The following is a 20,950-nucleotide window of genomic DNA, read 5'->3' as shown; positions in this document are numbered from 1 at the left end:
AAACTGGAGCCCATTATACAGAGTGAAGTAAGCCAGAAAGATAAACACCAATACAGTATACTAACGCATATATATGGAATTTAAAAAGATGGTAACGATAACCCTATATGCAAAACAGAAAAAGAGATACAGACGTACAGAACAGACTTTTGGACTCTGTGGGAGAAGGTAAGGGTGGGATGTTCAGAGAGAATAGCATTGAAACAAGTATACTATCAAGGGTGAAACAGATCACCAGCCCAGGTTGGATGCATGAGACAAGTGCTCAGGGCTGGTGCACTGGGAAGACCCAGAGGGATGGGATGGGGAGGGAGGTGGGAGGGGTGATCAGGATGGGGAACACATATAAATCCATGGCTGATTCATGTCAATGTATGGCAAAAACCACTACAATATTGTAAAGTAATTAGCCTCCAACTAATAAAAATAAAAGAAAATAAATAAATAAATAAAAAGCCTTAATATGTTCTTTTTTAAAAATTTTACCCCCTTATTGCAAAATTCATACTTAAATTGAAGAAAGTAGGGAATACCACTAGACCATTCAGGTATGACCTAAATCAAATCCCTTACAATTATACAGTGGAAGTGACAGGGATTAGATCTGATAGGCAGAGTGCCTGAAGAACTATGGACAGAGAGGTTCCTGACTTTGTACAGGAGGCAGTGATGAAGACCATCCCCAAGAAAAGAAATGCAAAAAGGCAAAATGGTTGTCTGAGGAGGGCTTATATATAGCTGAGAAAAGAAGAGAAGCTAAAGGTAAAGGAGAAAAGGAAAGATATACCCATTTGAATGCAGAGTTCCAAAGAATAGCAAGGAGAGATAAGAAATCCTTCCTCGGTCATCAGTGCAAAGATATAGAAGAAAAAAATAGAATGGGAAAGACTAGAGATCTCTTCAAGAAAATTAGAGATACCAAGGGAACATTTCATGCAAAGATGGGTTCGATAAAGGGCAGAAATGGTATGGACCTAACAGAAGCAGAAGATATTAAGAGGTGGCAAGAATACAACAGGAGAACCATACAAAAAAGATCTTCAGGACCCAGATAACCACGATGGTGTGATCACTCACCTAGAGTCAGACATCCTGGAATGAGAAGTCAAGTGGGCCTTCGGATGCATCATTACAAACAAAGCTAGTGGAGGTGATAGAATTCCAGCTGAGTTATTTCAATTTCTAAAAGATGATGCTATCGAAGTGCTGCACTCAACATGCCAGCATATTTGAAAAACTCAGCAGTGGCCACAGGACTGGAAAAGGTCAGTTTTCATTCCAATCCCAAAGAAAGGCAATGCTAAAGAATGTTCAAACTACTGCACAATTGCATTCATCTCATAGGCTAGCAAAGTAATGCTCAAAATTCTCTAAGCCAGGCTTCAACAATATGTGAACCGTGAACTTGCAGATGTTCAAGTTGGATTTGGAAAAGGCTGAGGAACCAGAGATCAAATTGCCAACATTCACTGGATCGTTGAAAAAACAAGAGAGTTCCAGAAAAACATCTACTGCTTTATTGACTATGCCAAAGCCTTTGACTGTGTGGGTCACAACAAACACAACAAACAGTTGTGTTTCCACAACTGTGTGGAAAATTCTTCAAGAGATGGGAATACCAGACCACCTGACCTGCCTCCTGAGAAATCTGTATACAGGTCAAAAAGCAACAGTTAGAACTGGACATGGAACAATAGACTGGTTCCAAATCAGGAAAGGAGTACGTCAAGGCTCTATAATGTCACCCTGCTTATATAACTTATATGCAGAGTACATCAGGCAAAATGCCAGGCTGGATGAAGCACAAGCTGGAATTAAGATTGCAGGGAGAAACATCAATAACCACAGATATGCAGATGACACTACCCTAATGGCAGAAAGCGAAGAAGAACTAAAGAGCCTCTTGATGAAAGTGAAAGAGGAGAGTGAAAAAGTTGGCTTAAAACTCAACATTCAGAAAACTAAGATCATGACATCTGGTCCCATCACTTCATGGCAAAATAGATGGGGAAACAGTGGAAACAGTGAGAGACTTTATTTTGGGGTGCTCCAAAATCACTGCAGATGGTGACTGGAGACGTGAAATTAAAAGATGCTTGCTCCTTGGAAGAAAAGCTATGACCAACCTAGACAGCATATTAAAAAAGCAGAGACATTACTTTGCCAACAAAAGTCCATCTAGTCAAAGCTATGGTTTTTCCAATAGTCATGTATGGATATGAGAGTTGGACTATAAAGAAAGCTAAGCACAGAAGAATTGATGCTTTTGAACTGTGATGATAGAGAAGACTCTTGAGAGTCCCTTGGATTGCAAGGAGATCAAACCAGTCAATCCTAAAGGAAATCAGTCCTGAATATTCATTGGAAGGACTGATGCCAAAGCTGAAACTCTGATACTTTGGCCACCTGATGCAAAGAACTGACTTATTTGAAAAGACTCTGATGCTGGGAAAGACTGAAGGTGGGAGGAGAAGGGGAAGACAGAGGATGAGATGGCTGGATGGCATCACCAACTCAATGGACATGAGTTTGAGCAAGCTCCAGGAGTTGGTAATGGATAGGGAGGCCTGGCATGCTGCAGTCCATGGGGTCACAAAGAGTCGGACATGACTGAGCAACTGAACTGAAAATTTTTTAAAGGTACAATCTATGATTAGAGATATATGATCTTTAGAATAATCATAGTGCTGTAGGTTTTAGATTTTTTTTAAGGAGTTAAGATACATATCCAATAAGAGAAGTTTGAATAAATAGATTATGGTTCATGCATTTGTTGGAATAGTATGCTGCTGCTGCTGCTAAATCGATTCAATCGTGTCCGACTCTGTGCAACCCCATAGATGGCAGCCCACCAGGCTCCTCAGTCCCTGGGACTCTCCTAATGTTCTCAAAAAAACAGAAATATTGGAAAGTTGCTTATAATATTTTTAAGTAGGTATGCTTATGTATATATCTGGGCCAGTGTTTGTATATGCATATGTGTGTTTATCTATCTATCTATCTATCTATCTATCTATCTATATATATGTATTTGAATGGTGATTAGTGCTGGGTGATAGAATTACAACTGATTTGTATTTTGTTTCTTTTTTTATGTTTTCCTATATTCTATGGGTAAATATTTTTACGAGAAAAAAATATAATTTTTTTACATGCAAAAACATTAGCAAAGTCCTATATATTCACAAGATCATTGTTGTTTAGTTGCTAAGTCGTGTCTGACTCTTTTGCAACCCATGGACTGTAGCTCACCAGGCTCCTCTGTCCAAGGGGATTCTCCTGGCAAAAATACTGGAGTGGGTTGCCATTCCTTTCTCCAGGGCATCTTACCGACCAGGGATTGATCCCACATTTCCTGCATTGGCAGGCGGATTCTAAGAGCCAGTCTGATTGCAAAGCAGAAGCCAGATAAAGGTATTTAACAATTATACTGGCTTCATTCTAAGGCGTTGACCTCAGGCTCCATATACTCTCTTTGCCTAATTTTGGATTACTGTCTTCTCACTTTGGATTAGTGGAAATCACCGGGCATTGGAATTAGAAAGACTGGGTTTAAATCCTAGTTTAAATCCCTGGACAGCTTCTGACAAAATAATCTCTCAAAGTCTTGGTTACATATAAAGCAGAGAAAATAATATGTCTTGTTATGAAAGTTAATTTAAAATGTAAATGAATAATAAATGGCATCTATATAATAATAAATAGCAGAGTACTTCTCGTGCTATTCTGTTTCTCTTTCCCGGAAACAGGAGCAGGGCTGACCCTACAAGAAGAACAGACAAGTATTAGAGTGCAACAAAGTTGTCCAGGGGTCCTCTGGGCTCTTCCCAGGTTGGGAACAAACTCAAAGGTGCTGAAATATGGTTTTGGTTCTGAGTTTGCACCTGGCCACTTGATTTCATCTCTTTTCTATCATAGCAAATCACAGTTCCTTGGCCTATCAATTGTAGGGAATGAAAATTAATTTTCCTTGTACCTTTCTGATTTCCTGGCTGAGACTTCTGTAATCAAAGACAGATTAACAGAAAAAAACACTAAAACAAACAAAAACCAGAAAATACCCAGAGGTTTATTAGAACACATATACCTCATGTATACATGGGAGATATTGAATAACTCTCTGAGGTAGCTTAGAATTCACACTTAAAAATTACCTTAATAGGAAAGGAAAGGGAGATGTAGGCCTCTTAGGGAAAATAAACAATTTTTAGGAAAGATGTATAATAGGCCCTTAAAAGAATATATGGGAGGTAAAACAGTTTGTAACAAAGTTTGTCTGGGTGTGGTGTCCCCTCCAGCCTCCTCTTCTGTGACAAGTCAATCTTCTCTGGTTGATGACACTCCTGGGAAAGGATTTATGACAACTGAGTTTTCTTTAGAGGGTGCATCTTTAGGCAGTTAATTGGAGTTCTGAGAAAGTCTCTCAGCATTTGTTGTATTTTAAGTGCCTGCAGTTCAAATGATCAGTATACCAAAGTGACATGCTTTGCGATGGCGTGTCCCAAACTCTTATATTTTAGGGTGACATATTCTGTCACCCTTCAGAACCCAATGCCTAACTTGGTTCCAGAATAACCAGGGTGTCTTCAGAATGTCAGATATAATCTCTTCTGTATCAAAGCTTCATGAGAGAAAGGCATCCTGAGAACCCATGCTGCATACAAAGAAGAATCATCTCAGATGACTCACTTTGCACTCCCAAAAGGATGGCCATGCATTAAATGTAAAAATAAGTAGTGACCCCCCATGGCTTATGCATTTGCAGGTCTCGAGATGTGGCTGTTGTTAAAGTGACCATGAATTTTGAACCCAATAAAGTGAATATTCAAAAGAAAAACTGCCGTGTGGAGGGAAAGGAAACAGTGTGTATAAATGCCACGGTGTGTTTCAATGTGAAATTGAAGTCCAAAGAAAACATGGTTTATGAAGCTGGTAAGTGTCATATGTACAGAAGTACTTTGGAGCAGGAGGACAGTGTATTCTATTGCCCCCACAGGATGAATCCAGTAAGATAGTGTCTTCCCCTCAGTGATAGGAATTTTACATCACATTTGCCTCTGTGAACATACTGAACCTTGAAAAAAATTTTAGTGTAGAAGGAATGGGTTATGGAACCTGTAAATTCTGGAGCAGAAACTACATACTTATATTTGGTTGCCTTCCATAGTTGGCTTCCGTATTTCTCCTCTGGCTCTCCTATTTACTCTGAACATTCAAGTGCTAGAGAAAGAGAAAGAGACACCAATTCTAAGGCAGAGTTGAAGACTGGGCTCTCTCCAGTAAGACTGATATTACAAAGGACCTGAATGGCCCCACCTTCCTGAGATCTCTGCTCCAATCAGAAGGTGACCCTTGTTTTTTAGGGTCAAACAGATCCCATGTGTGTTCTCAGGCACATTACATCAGCCTGGGTATCCCTTTTTTGCCTATATTCTACAATTCCTAAAGCAGTTTTTAATGATATTGACACATGTTGGAGCCAAAACTGTGAAGATCACTGCCTGCCCAATAGTAGTTTAGTCTGCAAACCAAATATAAGTAGAATGAGAAAAATGATTAATCCTTAAAATCTATTTTTCTTAGTGTATACTACATGTGCCCATTTATGATCTGCAGTAGACCTCTGACTGGAAGATAAATGAGGTATAGGAATGTAAAATAATGACTTACATTATCATATGCAACATTATTTGTCTTGTTTTTATAAGGTAATTAAGCAAGGAAATAAGAAAGATTGTTGCCTTCATATAAGGTATAAGGCCTAACTTGTTTTCCTTATTGTGGTATGCTTATTTTATTAAACTTTTATTTATTTAGCTTATTTTATTATATCCTTTGAACAGTCAAAAATGACATCTTTTATAATATGTTTAAAATATCATTAATGTATATTTTTGCCTCTGTTGAAATACAACATAGTCAATATTCTAAACAGGGGTCTAACATTTCTAAATTAACAAAAAAAAAGCTAAGTGAAAACCCAGTTAAACATACCCACATGTTCAAGAAATTAGGTGGTATGTAGGTAGGTGTGTGTACACATACAAATACATTTTAAAATAAGTGTAATTAAACATTAAAAGCCTTGCAAACTTGGAGAGTTCTTTAGAGTTCCTCAAGATTACCTTCATGACTGCAAATACCATTGTACTACAGTAGTGTGAATATGCTGAATAACTTGTGTTGACTGGTTGCTCTAGAGATTTTTCTATAATATTAATGAGCTGGGTCATATGATAATAACCCCAAATGAACATGTCTGCCAATTATTCTTTTTTTATTTTTATAGATATGCAGTACCGTGTCACATTAGATTCTCTAAGACAGATATCACGGAGTTTTTTCTCTGGAACTCAAGAGAGGAAGATTCAAAGAAACATCACAGTTCAAGAGTCAGAATGCACTAAGCATTCCTTCTACATGTTGGCAAGTAAATCATATATAATAGCTGACTTATTCCAGATCAAAATAAAATAGAGATGCCTTATTTCAAGTCAGTCAATCTTACGTTTACTTCAAAGTGCAAATCATGAATTAAACTTGGTTCACTTTTCTTAGAAAATCATAGATCTGATTTTCTAATTTCTAAATATATTTCATAAAGCTATCTTTCATATTTCTTCTGTATGCTATCAGACATCCATATATTATAGAACAGTAAAAGGCATGGTGCACCAGTTGATAGAGATCTTGTATTTCATTCATTTATTCATTTCATTCATTCATTCTTTCAACTTGAAAGCATCACTGAACTTTTGTAGGCTTTGTCCATCAATTGTGGCTAAGGTTAAATGCCCTGAGGGGAACTGTTGGGCCTTATGCTTTCTGGGTTCTGTTTTTGTCCATTGAACTATATGTTTCACTCTTTGACTTTAGACTGAAGGAAAAATATCTGGCATTTTCTGTCATCTGTAAGCTTTATGCTACCTGTTTCTATTTTAGTGGATGAAGGAGCCTTGGAAAGCAAATTATTAACCTCGAGAGATGGCTGCTAAGCCAGTTTGAACCATTTGAAATGTATTTTATTGCATCACTGTGTACATGGAGCAAGAGTCTCTTAAAATGTATGTGACACTAAAGAAAAAGAAAAGAAGAACAGATGTACTGAGAAAACCCTGATGTTAGTAATGGAGATTGAAACTTAGAGACTTGAACATGATCTTGGAATTTTAAATGAAATAAGCCTATTTGCCCCCACTTCTGACTTATTTCATTATTCCTGATGTATTCATGTTTCATATTTTGAAAATATTGTAGTCAGGGGCAGGAAAGTGACAGAAGATATGCAAGCTGGTGTGCCATGTTTATTCTTCCTCAGTAATTTTCAAGTTAATATTCCTCATGACATATATCAAGATAAGCATTTTTGGTCAATATTGAATTCAATCTATGATGAGAAAAATAAAAATGGAGTTAATTTCCTATTTGCTTCATCAGAATTGAAACTTTAGGAGTTAGGACTTGGATAAAATTTGAAAAGGTGTGAAGCCAGATTTGGCAGTGTCTCCAACCTACTCACTGTTGTATATATTTCTCCAAAAATTTAGCATCTAGCTACATCTAGGCACTGGTATTGAAAGGAATGAACTAGTTTCAAAATTTCCAAAATACTTCTGGATTTTGATGGATACTTTAACGTTTGTTATAGAGTCAGCCAGCCGGGAATTTGTAGCCCAGCTTCCCTACATTCTGAATAATTTTGGCAAAGTGGTTTAGTCTCTTAGAGGCTCAGTTTTATTTATCTGTAAAATAAAGATTGTAATTATTTTGTGTCTTGGAAGATTGTTGAAATAATTCTCAATAATGTGTATAAAACTCATAATTCTGGTCATGCCATAAATGATGGCTGTCACTGATGGTAATAAAACCAATATTGATCACATTCATATTATTTTCATATCCTTTTACATTATAAAATTTTTACAACTCAAGGTATATATCATATTAAAGAAATGCAACTCAGTTTAAAGAAGGGTTGCTCTCTTGAAGTTGAGAGATGTTCCTAGAAGTATTACATAATGTTTTTTAGCTCAAGGTCTCAAGAGAAATGATATTGTTATGCAAGTAGCTTGAAGTTGTACATCCTGACATGGCCAAGTACAACCTATCCATCATTCCAGCAGGCCTGTCTGAGAACCTGAATGTGAGTCAGCTGGTCACAGTCAGAAGCCTCTATGTTCTGGAAGTGTCCCTTGTCAAGGCAGAAGGGCAGTCTCTCTCTAGTGAAGCAAAAGCTTAATCAGGTCATATGTCAGATCAGGAGCACGAGAAGGTCCAATAAGCCTGATCCATGGGGCAGAAGAAGAAAGCCATCACAGGGCCCAAGGAATATGATGCCAATGACATATTCTGTGTTTTGACCTCTAGGACAAGCATGACTTTCGGGACTCTGTGAGAATAACTTTGGATTTTAATCTTACCGATCCAGAAAATGGGCCTGTTCTTGATGATTCTCTACCAAATTCAGTACATGAATATGTAAGTCAGATTTTTAAAATTTAGAATGCCTATTTGTGAATATATTAGGAAAAAAACCTGAAACATATAAACAGATGCACACACACAAGCCTAAAGCAATTATATTAATTTTTTTTTTAAAGGCATTAGATTTTTCTAGACTTTTCTCAATTCTTCTTACTTCCTTTTGCTGGAGTTTAAGGGAACTTACAAATGACACCTATTTTTATCTTTTCTGAATTTAGGAGCAACTGAACATGGGTTGGCCAACTGGAACTCCCCTTTATTACCAATGAACACTGGGTTCCAGGGCATGGTTTGAGTATAATGGGGGTCCTCCTACAGAGCCAGGCTGAGGCCACAGGTAACTAAATAGGTCATCAGCAGTACTCACTAATCTCAGGCCTTCCGGAGGACCCACTTTGTAAAACTTGCAGAATGGAAATGTGATGTATGCTTCCTGCTGGGCTCACCACTACCCCAACAACGGAAGACAGAGGAAGAGACTAAACTGTGCTCATCTAGTTTATGCTTCCAAGTTCAGACTACTGTCTGATCACTGCAAAAGAGTGAGATTGTGAGTGTGGCACTGGTGGAGTTTGTTAGTCATTCAGGCATATCTGATTCTTTGTGACCCCAGGGACCACCAGGGCTCCTCTGCCCATGGGGTTTTCCAGACAAGAATACTGGAGTGGGTTGCCATTACCTTCTCCAACTAGTGGAGGTGAGATGGGAAATTCGTTTTCCCCTGCACCTATCTTCTGCCTTCCCTTCCTTCCTTACAAATATATTTACTGAGTGTCTTTCATGTTTCAGGCATCAGAACTTGCAGTTCTAACCTAGGAAACAAGTATTAGGCAGTCGTTACAGGACATGCCCTGGAGGAGAACTTCAGAGCTCAAAGGGAACTTCTGCTACACTGAAGTATCAAGGATTAGAAAGCGAAAAGTGAAAGTCACTCAGTTGTATCTGAATCTTTGTGACCCCATGGACTATATAGTCCATGGAATTCTCCAGGCCAGAATACTGGAGTGGGTAGCCGTTCCCTTCTCCAGGGGATCTTCCCAACCCTCCCTGGAACTTAGGCCACTGCAGTTGAGACCTGAAGCACAGGAAGATTTTTCCATCTTATTAGAGGAGTGGAGAAGGCAGTGTTCCAAGAAGAGGGATGCATGCCAAGGTTCAGAGACATAAAAGAAACTCAGTAAGCTTACTAGTGCTGCTGAAGCCGAAGAGCAAGGGCAGAAGGTGATGTGAGATGAGACAGGCGGTACAGGCAGGAGCCAGATCACCAGGACTTTGTGACGCTGCGCAGACTTTAATTGTTCCTGAAGAGCCGAGGAATGCTCTTGATGGCTTTAGTTGGTTTGGTGATAGCACTGGATTTTGGGGGGTTCTTTGAAGAATTACTTCAGCTGCAAGGTGGAAAATGTTTGGAGGGAATCAAGAGTGGGTATGGAAGACCAGTCAGGGAGTTGTTGCTTTAGTTCAGAGGAGCAAGTAAGAAGAGCTGGCTAGAGATAGAGGTGGAAATGCAGAGGCAAGGAGGTGTGGAAGATATTTAGAACAGAGAAGAGTGGATGGTTCTTGGTGATGGGTTGGATAAGGGGGAGGGGCTGAATGAAGAAGAGGAGTCAAGGAAAGCGCCCAGTTAGGTGGCTTGATCTTTTTCTACCTGCTTGACTGAAGCTATTATGACCTTAAGTATTTGATTCTTTTAAACAGAAAATCTCATGATCAGATTTGAGTGTTACAGTGTTCTCTCATAACTTTGGATCCTGGAGTACTTGACTTATTTCTTTGAAACTGTTCAGTTCTGGCAGATGAAAGCCAGTGAAAAACATCTGTGAAAACTGTGCATTCCTTAAAAGACTGGAAAAATTTATAGCCAAAAGTAAAAATTATTATTTTCCCCTATAAATTATAGGAACAACTATAAAAATTCCTTATGATTTCTGCAGTGAAATCTGTTCTCTTTATGACCTGCTTATTTTGGAAATATGTCATTTCTTTTATGCAAGTTCATAGGTAATTTTCAATAATGCCTAGCTAAATTTTGAAAAATTGCTTTTCTGTGACTATTTCAGATTCCCTTTGCCAAAGATTGTGGAAACAAGGAAAAATGTGTCTCAGACCTTGCCTTGGATGTATCCACCACAGAAAAGGGCCTGCTTATTGTCAAGTCCCACAATGATAAGTTCAATGTTAGCCTCACGGTCAAAAATAAAAAGGACAGTGCCTATAACACCAGAACCATAGTGAATTATTCTCCAAATCTAATTTTTTCAGGAATTGAGGTAAACCTTTACTTTTAAATTTATTTATTCTTATAATAATCATGCATTGAACCTACTTTTCATACTACTGGGGTAACTTTTATTACATTGATTTTAGAAGACTAGAAAGCATTTTGTACAAAACTAGCACTTACTAATGATGAAAGGACCAAACTTTTTTTTTTTAAAAAAGTTTTTGTTTTGATGTATTTCTTTAGAGGTTGTATGACTCTTCTTGGATTCAATATCCAGAAAGGATAGCTGATGTACAAAAACTGTAGGCTTCACAGAAGCCTTACATCACTGAAATTGAGACTAAGCCAACAAAAAATAAAGTCAAAGAGGTTAACAGAAGGGCAGAGAAGGAGCAGTACATTTGCTGAACAATAACAAAACATTTATGTGCATAAAAATCAAGATACCATTCCCCATTTTCTATGCACGATCCTTACATTGGCAAGGGAGTTGTATTAAATGACTATGTCTCATTGTCATGACAGAAGGGTTTTTTTTTATTATTATTATTTTGGCAATAACATACAGCTGCATAAGATGCTCTATCAGGATTAATTAATACTTCCAAATTTGAACTTTGCTTTTAATTATGATCTCTGAATTAACTCCCCTGAATTAAAATTCCGTGTATATTTATATGAGTTAGTACTATATATGATTCATATTAAAACCAAGTATGCTTAATATATATAATACTAAAACTTTAATTGTCCAGGTTCTGTAAATTCAGATTTTCACTGACATGTGTGTGTGTGTGTGTGTGTGTGTGTGTGTGTGTGTTAGTTACTCAGTCGTGTCCAACTCTGCGACCCCATGGACTGTAGCCCACCAGGCTCCTCTGTCCAAGGGATTCTCCAGCCAAGAGTACTGGAGTGGGTTGCCATTTCCTTCTCCAATTTATTAGGACATCACTCAGGAACATGATACTAAGATAGACTTAAAAAATATCCTATATTACTGGCACATAGTTTAGATTCAGTAAAGAATGTTAAATAAAAATCTCAATGAGCAAAGCAATGCCAGGAAAATAGTACCCCTGAATTTTTCTGAGAAAAGAGGACTGTATTGAAAGTCACTCTCTGTATCTTCTTCAACTGACTTCATGGCCTTGGCAGAGAGACAGAGAAATCAATGAAGCCTCTCTCTAAATACTTTTATTTACAGTAACAATCCTAATAATGATAGTTTTTTCTTGAGTCGTATTATGTGCCAGACACTGTTCTACAAGCTTTATTTATTTAATTCTCATTAATTCCTTTGCAAGTAGGGTGTTACTATACTACAGAGATTCTAAGATAAACCCTTTTTTTTACACTTAAATGCTTCTGTAATTGCATTTTACAATATGTATGCTTATTTTACAGGAGGCATTATTGTTTCCTTTTTGTTGTATGTAAAATACTAGTGAGTCTAACATTCAAAGGCATTTCAACTTGATGAGATAGAGTTTGACTAACCCTGGTAAATGGAAAATCAGACCCAGAGAAGAGAGGATTCCTGATGAAGATAAAGCTAACAGTGTGGGCCTCAGAGTTTAAATCCTGGTGGTCCCAGGTCAGATCTCAAGCTCTTACCCACTTCTTCAGTGACGACCATTCACTGTGGACTTCCACGTGGTCATCCTGTAGGTGTGGATCATTTCCTACAGACACCTACTCACCCTGAGGCAGATGGTGTTAGTCCTCCCGGTTTTCAGTGGAAGATCCTGTCCTTACATTTCCTTGAGCTGTGGGACAGGTGATCTTAGAATGCTGAGACTTTCCCAAAAACTATGCTGCGAAATCTTAGCAAGGCAGCCGCTAAGGCACAGCTGGGAAAATCTGAGCTCAAGTATTTCAATCAATTCAAGTATTTCAGTCAAGTTCAAGTATTTCACCTGCGTATCTGATCTAATTCTGTTTACTTTCTCTTCCTAGGCTATCCAAAAAGACAGTTGTGAATCCAATCATAATATCACATGTAAAGTTGGCTATCCTTTCCTAAGAAAAGGAGAAATGGTACGCAGATTATAGAAAATACATGTGGCAATTGGATACAAAAAATAATATGCTCAAAACCAAATATATGTGTTTCTAATGGATGTGTTTAGATGGTTGCTGGTACTTGAAGTTTCTGTTTTAAAGAGACTTTAATAATGAGCATTTCATAATTACAAGGTTTATGATTGTGATCTGGTAGACAGTGGTAATATGAAAAAATAACAATGGGTGGGATATAATAATGTGATAGTGTTGGATCTGTATGTAACATTTTCTGGTGTGTTAAGATGTTTTCACATATATCTTCTCCTTTGCTCATGAAATTTGCATTATTAATTAATAAACTTAGGCAATTTTATTTTAAAAAGGAAAATATTTATATGATTTAATACTTTAATTAATGCAAAAATTCTACTTCCTTATCTGTTACTAAAGATATTTTTATTTTATAGGTAACATTCAAAATATTATTTCAGTTTAACACATCTTATCTCATGGAAAATGTGATCATTCATTTAAGTGCAACAAGGTTGGTCCCTGTATGTACATGAGTGTATGTGGATGCCTGCATATAATTTCTTTCATATATTTAAAATGTTCTGTAGACTGACTGGAACTTCTTACAGCTTTTATGTAATCAGTGGAAGTAGAAGGCAGTGAACCCCTTTGCTTCACAAAATCATCCTTATGAATAATTAGCAAAATAGAGAAATTTTCATTTAATAGAAATAATAAACCTAATTGGGTTAAACCACTGGTTCTTTGAGCCATAAAACATGTTGTAATCACACATCACTTATATCTGCCAAATTGTATTTAAATACATTAAAAATTTTATAGGCTTTGCTAATTTAAAAACTTTTACAGACTGCCCATCAAAGTCAACTGAATCATTAAAGAGACTTCAAATTTTATGATACCCTTTTGTAGTTTAATAAATTTTATTCAAATCAGTCAAAGCTTCTGAAAGATGGTATAGACAATACACAAACTAAAAATAGCAAAAGTCTAATAAGGAAATTGAAATAGTACTTACCTTTTTTCTAAGAGTAACTATACACTGGACCATAAGCAACTTGAGGTAAACTTTTATCATTTGTTGTTTTATTCCCAGTTTAAAAAAAATCTAATAATTGAATAATTACTAAATAAATGTAAAGTTAATGAGTGAGAAAATGAATTAATGGATGAGTTAATTCTGTATACTCAATTCGGTTCAATTTAGCAAATACTTATTTGAGCTCTACTATGGACAAAATAGCCCTTCCCTGGTAGCTCAGCTGGTAAAGAATTCGCCTGAAATGCAGCAGACCACAGTTGGATTCCTGGGTCAGGAAGATCCCCTGAAAGAGGGATAGATGATTTATTCCAATATTCTTGGGCTTCCCTGGTGGCTCAGATGGTAAAGAATCTGCCTGCAATGTTGGAGACCTGGGTTCAATCCCTAGGTTGGGAAGATACCCTGGAGGAGGGCATGACAACCCACTCCAGTATTCTTGTCCATGGTAGAATCCCATAGACAGAGGACCCTGGTGGGCTACAGTCCATGGGGTCACAAAAAGTCAGACAGGAAACAGTTGGACAGGACTGAATGACTAAACACAGCACACACAGCACGTGGACAAGATACTGACTTTGTCACTTAAATAAGCGCATGAAGCTCCTCATGAAGTGAATGTTACAGTAGGGGACTGAGACTAGTATTTAAATTAATTATCATACAGAATAGAACAACGAAAATTTATTAAAGAAATAGAAGCCGTGTGTGGAGACTTAATGGAGGGTGAAATTATATCTACTTGGCAATGAAAACCCAAGAAAGCTTCATCAAGAAGGTTATAATTAAGAAGGACCTTAAAGAATGGCTAGCAATTCAGAGAGGTTGGTGGGTAGTTAGATGGAATGTTTCAAGTAAAAATGCACAGCTTGAGCAAAAACGCGAAGGTAGACCACTAGATCTATTTGGGGGAATATTGGGCAATCAATTTTTGTGCAAATATAGGAGAATACATAAAGGAATAATGGAAGATAAACAGGGAATGTACATCTTACCATGGATGGTGAGTATTGAATTTCGAAATGAGGCATCTTTTCTTAGTTGAACAGGCCATGAAATGTTTTTGAGGGGTGAAGTCATCTGTACAGAGCTGTTTCTTTCAAAGATTAACTGGGCTGCAGTGTGGAATGGGTTAGAGGCAGGGTCCATTTACAGCAAAAGCCCAGTCACACATATATCTGTAACCCAAGACAGGGAGCTGCCTTCACTGCCCCATTGCTCATATCATGCTGCTAATATACTTGGGAATAAGCAGTTATTAAAGGGTACCCGTTGCCCATTTTGTGAGACAAAATGCTAGGTGCTTGGTCACTTGGTAGAGGGGTATATATGATAATAATAATAAAAATTAATACTTACTGAGTATTCCCTGTGTCCTTGGCACAATGTTAAGCATTTTACACTTGTTGCTAAATTATTATTTATTAAGAATTTAGTCATAAAATTCCCATTTTATAGATGAAGAAACTGAGGCCTGAGGCAGAGAGAGACTAAACAGCTGTCCCAAAGTAGGTCAATATCCAAGAACAATCTCAGGCCCTCTGGCCCCAGAGCCAGTGTTGGTACCTGTTATAGCATTTGTCCATGCTTTTTTACTTAATACAGGAGAGTATGAGATATGTGTATGTACATATAAATATATAACTATCTGGCATGCATTTAACTAATATATAATTGAAATGATAACTAAAATCAGGGAGGAAGGTAGGTGTTCAACAAATAAGCACCAAGTACAAGGCATGTGCTGTGCTGTGCATAGTCACTCAGTTGAGTCTGACTCTTTGTGACCCCATGGACTGTAGCCTGCCAGGCTCCTCTGTCCAAGGGGATTCTCCAGGCCAGAATACTGGAGTGGGTTGCCATGCTCTCCTCCAGGGGATCTTCCCAACCCAGGGATCGAACCCAGGTCTCCCTCATGGCAAGAGGATTCTTTACTGTCTGAGCGACTAGGGAAGCCCAAGTACAAGGCATAGAAGGACTGTTAAGTGAGAAGGCAAAGGTTTTAGATTTATCCTCAGCTGGGTACTCCTGAGCACATCTCTTCACAAGGGCCTCATCTGTGATAAATAAGAATCACCTGTGTGATTTATATAAAAGAACACAACTTCATGAATCTTACTTTGGGCCTACTAAATCCATATTGTTCTGGGAGAAAAGTCCAGTAATCTGTGTATTTAATCTTTGACCCAAGAATACTTATTATTCACATAGAAGTTTGCAAAACCTTGTCATTTTCAAAAATCAGTGTCATTTTCAACCCTCGCTGCACTTGAGAATCACCTTAGGGTCTTTTAACAATATTCATCTCTGATCTTCCTCTCCACACTGAATTTTCTTTTTAAATCAGTAATTCTATTTTGTGTGTGTGTCTTTATTTAGTTACCAAAATAAACTTCTCATTCAAATGCTTAGAAAAGTCTCTAAATAGCCAACGGTTTAATGATTTGTCTGACTGCTATGTTTTCTAGTGACAGTGAAGAGCCGCCTGAAACCCTTTTTGATAATGAAGTGAACATTTCTATCCCTGTAAAGTATGAAGTTGGACTACAGTTTTCCAGGTAGGAGAACCCCACACTTCAGGTCGATGCCTTGCTGTAACCCAGTGGATCTCAGCTTGTGGTCCCTGAACATGGGTATCAGAATCACCTGGGAGCTTCTTAGGGAGGCAGATTCTCTGACCTCACCCCAGACGTACTGAATAAGAAATTCTGGGGAGGGGGCCCAGAAATCTGTGTTAAACCCTCTGGGTGATTCTCGTGCACTAAAAATTGAGAACCAGCATCATAAATAATCTGAAATGTGAGGTGCTACTGACACTGAATTGCATTAGCAGTCCAGTCTTAAGTCCTAAATGCAAGCTAAAGACCCAGAAATCCTTCATGAAAGGCAGTGTCTGTAGAGGTCACCAACATATTTCTTGGCTCTTATTCTCATTGTGTGGGATCTGATTATTCTGCCCATCCTGGAAATTCAAGATTAAATCATCATTTATTGACAAGAGGTATTTATTTCTTCAGGGACTTTCCTGGTGGTTCAGTGATAAAGAATCCTGTGATGCAGGAGATGTGGGTTAAATCCCTGGGTCACAAAGATTCCCTGGAGGAGGAAATGGCAACCCATTCCAGTACTCTTGCCTGGGAAATCCCATGGACAGAAGAGCTTGGTGGGCTGTCGTCCATGGGGTTGCAAATGAGTCAGACACAACTTACCGACTTCTTGTTCTTGTTCAGTTGCTCAGTCATATCCGACTCTTTGCGACACCTGGACTATAGCACGGCAGGCTTCTCTGTCCTTCACCATCTCCCAGGGTTTACTCAGACTCATGTCCACTGAGTCGGTGATGCCATCCCACCATCTCATCCTCTGTCATCCCCTTCTCCTCCTGCCTTCAATCTTTCCCACCATCAGGATTTTTTCCAATGAGTCAGCTCTTCGCATCAGGTGGCCAAACTTAAAGACTAAACAGCAATAAAATTTATTTCCTCCATTATTCATAAACCATCCTTTTTCGTAAGAATTTCTGAGCTATCCAAACACCAATTATGTTAGTAAACCTGCATGAGCAGGACTCCAGGCTTTTGCTAAATAAATATGAGCCGTGTACAAAAAGTACAAAACTCTGTGTCATTTATTCTGACTCTTGTCATGTTATTAATTTATCTTCTATGGCACTTTTGTTTTACTAATAACAGACCACAAAAATGAAAGGATTGTAGGATATACATGTAGATTTTGCATATATATCTTAACCTTTAATTCTATTCACTGTTTTCTATTTTTTTACTTTCAATTCTCTGGTACACTGACTTATCCCAAGAATTTTTCACTTATTTAAAATCAAATTTTGGCAAACATGTATTTTTTATCTTCTCTAAACTGAAGGATTGCTTTTAAATATGTTTATGTTACATGTCCTTCTACCAAGTTCATCCAAAGAACATGGAGTTTTATGAAAAAGATTGAAAGTTTTATGAAACTTTTATGAAAAAGATTTTAACAGTAAATACATGACTTTAAATTGTGAAAAGCTAACAAATTATTAAAATCTATTTAAATTCAGCACTATTAAAAATACCAAGTTTTAGCCTGATTATTCACTAAATGTAGATGATATTAATAAATTCATGAGAACATTTCATGTCTTATCAATCAAACTTTTATTTTAAAAATTATACATGTTTTAGTATTTTAAGCATTGGTAACTATTGAATTAAATTGTAATCTTTCTCATCCTCCTCAAAGATTTAACTTTAGATTTCAGGGTAAAAGAATTTGTGTTTGATTTGAAATCTCTTGAAGTACTTATTGCGGGGTTCCTAGTATATAGAAAGAAAAAGTGAGGTCAAGTGAAAGTTTCACTTTGTTTTATTTTACTTTTCTTCTTCCAATTACTTTTTTTAAGCTCTGCAAGTGAATACCATATTTCAATTGCGGCCAATGAGACTGTCCCTGAAGTTATTAATTCTACTGAGGACCTTGGAAATGAAATTGATATCTTCTACTTGGTAAGAAATTACCTCTAAATTAGTGTTGTGAAAGAGGTGTTTGTAAGTTTAGAAGTTAAAATATTAACAGACACATACAAATATGTTGGTTCAACAGTTAATCTATTCCAGCATATTTTTCTTTATAATTTCTTTAAATTACATGTATATAATTTCTTTAAATTAAAATAAATTTATAATTTAAAATAGTTTTAAATTTTTTATTTAGGGGCTCCCTGGTGGCTCAGATGGTAAAGAATCTGCCTGCAATGCAGGAGACCTGGGTTTGATCCATGGGTAGGGAAGATCCCCTGGAGATGGGAATGGCTACCCACTCCAGTACTCTTGCCTGGAGAATCCCATGGACGGGGGAGCCTGGTGGGCTACAGTCCATGGGGGTCTTATTTTTGTCTGGGCTGGGTCTTGGTGGCTGCACCGGCTTTCCTCTAGTTGCAGAGAGTGGGGGCTACTCTCCAGTTGCAGTGCAGGGGCTTCTCATTGCCCTGGGTTCTCTCTTGCTGTGGAGCACGTGAGCTCAGAAGTTGCGATTCACGGGCTCTAGAGCACCGGCTCTGTCTTTGTAGCACACAGGCTTAGCTGCTCCACCGCGTGTGGGATTTTCCCAGACCAGGGATCAAACCTGTATCTCCTGCAGTGGCAGGCAGATTCTTTACCAGTAAGTCACCTTAAAATAATTTTATTTAAATTGATGATAATTATACTTTCAAGCAACTTAAAAGACCCAGAGCTCTAATTTCCTTATAAGACACAAATTAGTTAGAATGACTTCCTAGAGAGAATAAGGAATCAAATAGACTCTACCTATAACCACATAGACTTTGTTTGCATTTTTTAGTATAACTAGAAAAACACTTTTAAAAAAATAACATGACTATTTCAAAAATTGTCTTGGTAATAATTTCCTTTACTCAACAAATAAATTGGTAACTCATTCTGCTCCTTGCTACATTTCATACGTGTTATATATACCACAACTTACGGTGTTCCTACTAATGCCTCCATAAATAATGTTTTATATTACAACCTTTATTTTTATTTTTGAACCCTTCATAACAAACTTTTCCTAACCATTAGAGTAAGTAATTATGGAGTTGAGCCAGGCTGTCATTTTAGGTCATGCCTACTTACAGATACAGACTCAAGTTTTTGTTACTCAAGTAAAAAGCATCCAATTCAAATGATGGGTTTAAATCTGTATTCAGAAGAATGAAATCACACAGCATTGTTAGAAGATGGTCTCAGTGTCTCTGGGAATTGGCAATGATGAAAACGGAAATCCTCTTACAAAGTGGAAATAAATGTACACTATCAAGAATATTTCATTGTTTTTATTTGTGCCCTTTGCTGAAATGCCTCAGATACTCTACTATTGGAATAAATTTTTGAAATATAGGCTATCAGTTTTTTCTAGGCCCATTTACTTTTCCTAGATTAGAGAATTCCACAAACAAGGAAGAAAAGGAAGAAGGAAGGAAGCAGGAAAGGCCAATTCTCTGTGCAGTGCCATAAAATCCTCTACATTCATTTTGGGGTTCAAAATATTACACAACTTAATTAATCAATTAAGAAGCAAAATCCTATGTAAGACAGAAAACTTGCTGTTGAAAGAAAAAAAGGTTACGTTTCTTTTTCTCTTTTTCCTTGTAGATTAGAAAAAGTGGGCATTTTCCAATGCCAGAACTTAAACTGTCAATTTCATTTCCCAATGTGACATCGGATGGTTTTCCTGTACTGTACCCAAGTGGATGGTCGTCTTCCGAGGTAAGTCATGTGTGCCTCAGAGTTACGCTTCTTCTATATTGCACACTTCCCAGGAGGGATCATTCGTGGTTGGCAATGTCTATCATTCACAGATTCTTCACATTATTGTACCCAGTCATTTTTCCCTCTGATATCTCATCTGATAAAAGACATGTTTTTATTTCTTAGAATGTCAACTGCATACCCAGTAACCTTCAGGATCCTTTTGGTATCCACACTGGGAAGAAAATAATGATATCCAAATCTGAAGATATCAAACGAGGCACCATTCTGGTAAATTCAAATTAGCAAGACAAGTGCTCATTTTACCTCATGCTTTCCAAGTGAATAAATTGAATATCAACCTAAAAATAACTATGATGTAGAATATTTTTAATATGCTATCTTTTATCAAATGGCATGAATACTAATTTATACCTCTGGGCATTTAAACAGGATTGCAGTGCATGTAAATTTGCCACCATCACATGTAATCTGATTCCGTCTGACACGAGCCAAGTGAATGTTTCACTTATCTTATGGAAACCAACTTTTATAAAAGTAAGTGATTGTATAGTTCTCTTCAATAATTGAATAATATAAACAAATATTCATCACTTAATAAAACAAAGCAGAGTGCATCTTTAGAAAGAACGTAAGACTGAAAGCCTATACAAATGTGATCCAAGCCTCAGCTCCACTAAATCAACTATTTGGATGTCATTCTCCTTGTCTCTTGGGCTTCCCTTGTGGCTCAGCTGGTAAAGAATCCACCTGCAATGCAGGAGACCTGGGTTCAATCCCTGGGTTGGGAAGATTCCCTAGAGAAGGGAAAGGCTACCCACTCCCATATTCTGGCCTGGAGAATTCCATGGACACTATAGTCCACGGGGTTGCAAATAAGTCAGACATGACTGAGCG

General features: G+C 37.5%; 1 protein-coding gene across 2 annotated transcripts in view; it reads left to right on the top strand.

Annotated features, from left to right (window-relative positions):
• The window catches only part of ITGA1 (integrin subunit alpha 1), a 160,826-nt gene that overhangs the window by 123,442 nt on the left and 16,434 nt on the right, over positions 1 to 20,950 (top strand). For both annotated transcript variants that reach the window (XM_043488942.1, XM_043488943.1), the window contains exons 16-26: positions 4,766 to 4,932; positions 6,290 to 6,426; positions 8,368 to 8,478; positions 10,545 to 10,754; positions 12,665 to 12,745; positions 13,180 to 13,256; positions 16,253 to 16,342; positions 18,187 to 18,289; positions 19,937 to 20,050; positions 20,219 to 20,323; positions 20,486 to 20,590. In XM_043488942.1, coding sequence (XP_043344877.1) covers positions 4,766 to 4,932; positions 6,290 to 6,426; positions 8,368 to 8,478; positions 10,545 to 10,754; positions 12,665 to 12,745; positions 13,180 to 13,256; positions 16,253 to 16,342; positions 18,187 to 18,289; positions 19,937 to 20,050; positions 20,219 to 20,323; positions 20,486 to 20,590 — 1,300 coding nt within the window. The remainder of the gene's footprint in view (positions 1 to 4,765; positions 4,933 to 6,289; positions 6,427 to 8,367; positions 8,479 to 10,544; positions 10,755 to 12,664; positions 12,746 to 13,179; positions 13,257 to 16,252; positions 16,343 to 18,186; positions 18,290 to 19,936; positions 20,051 to 20,218; positions 20,324 to 20,485; positions 20,591 to 20,950) is intronic.

This window comes from Cervus canadensis, chromosome 16 (assembly GCF_019320065.1).
Source record: "Cervus canadensis isolate Bull #8, Minnesota chromosome 16, ASM1932006v1, whole genome shotgun sequence".
Taxonomy (NCBI): Eukaryota; Metazoa; Chordata; class Mammalia; order Artiodactyla; family Cervidae; genus Cervus; species Cervus canadensis.
Note: the sequence above shows the minus strand (reverse complement) of the source record. Positions and strands in the feature narration are given on the sequence as shown.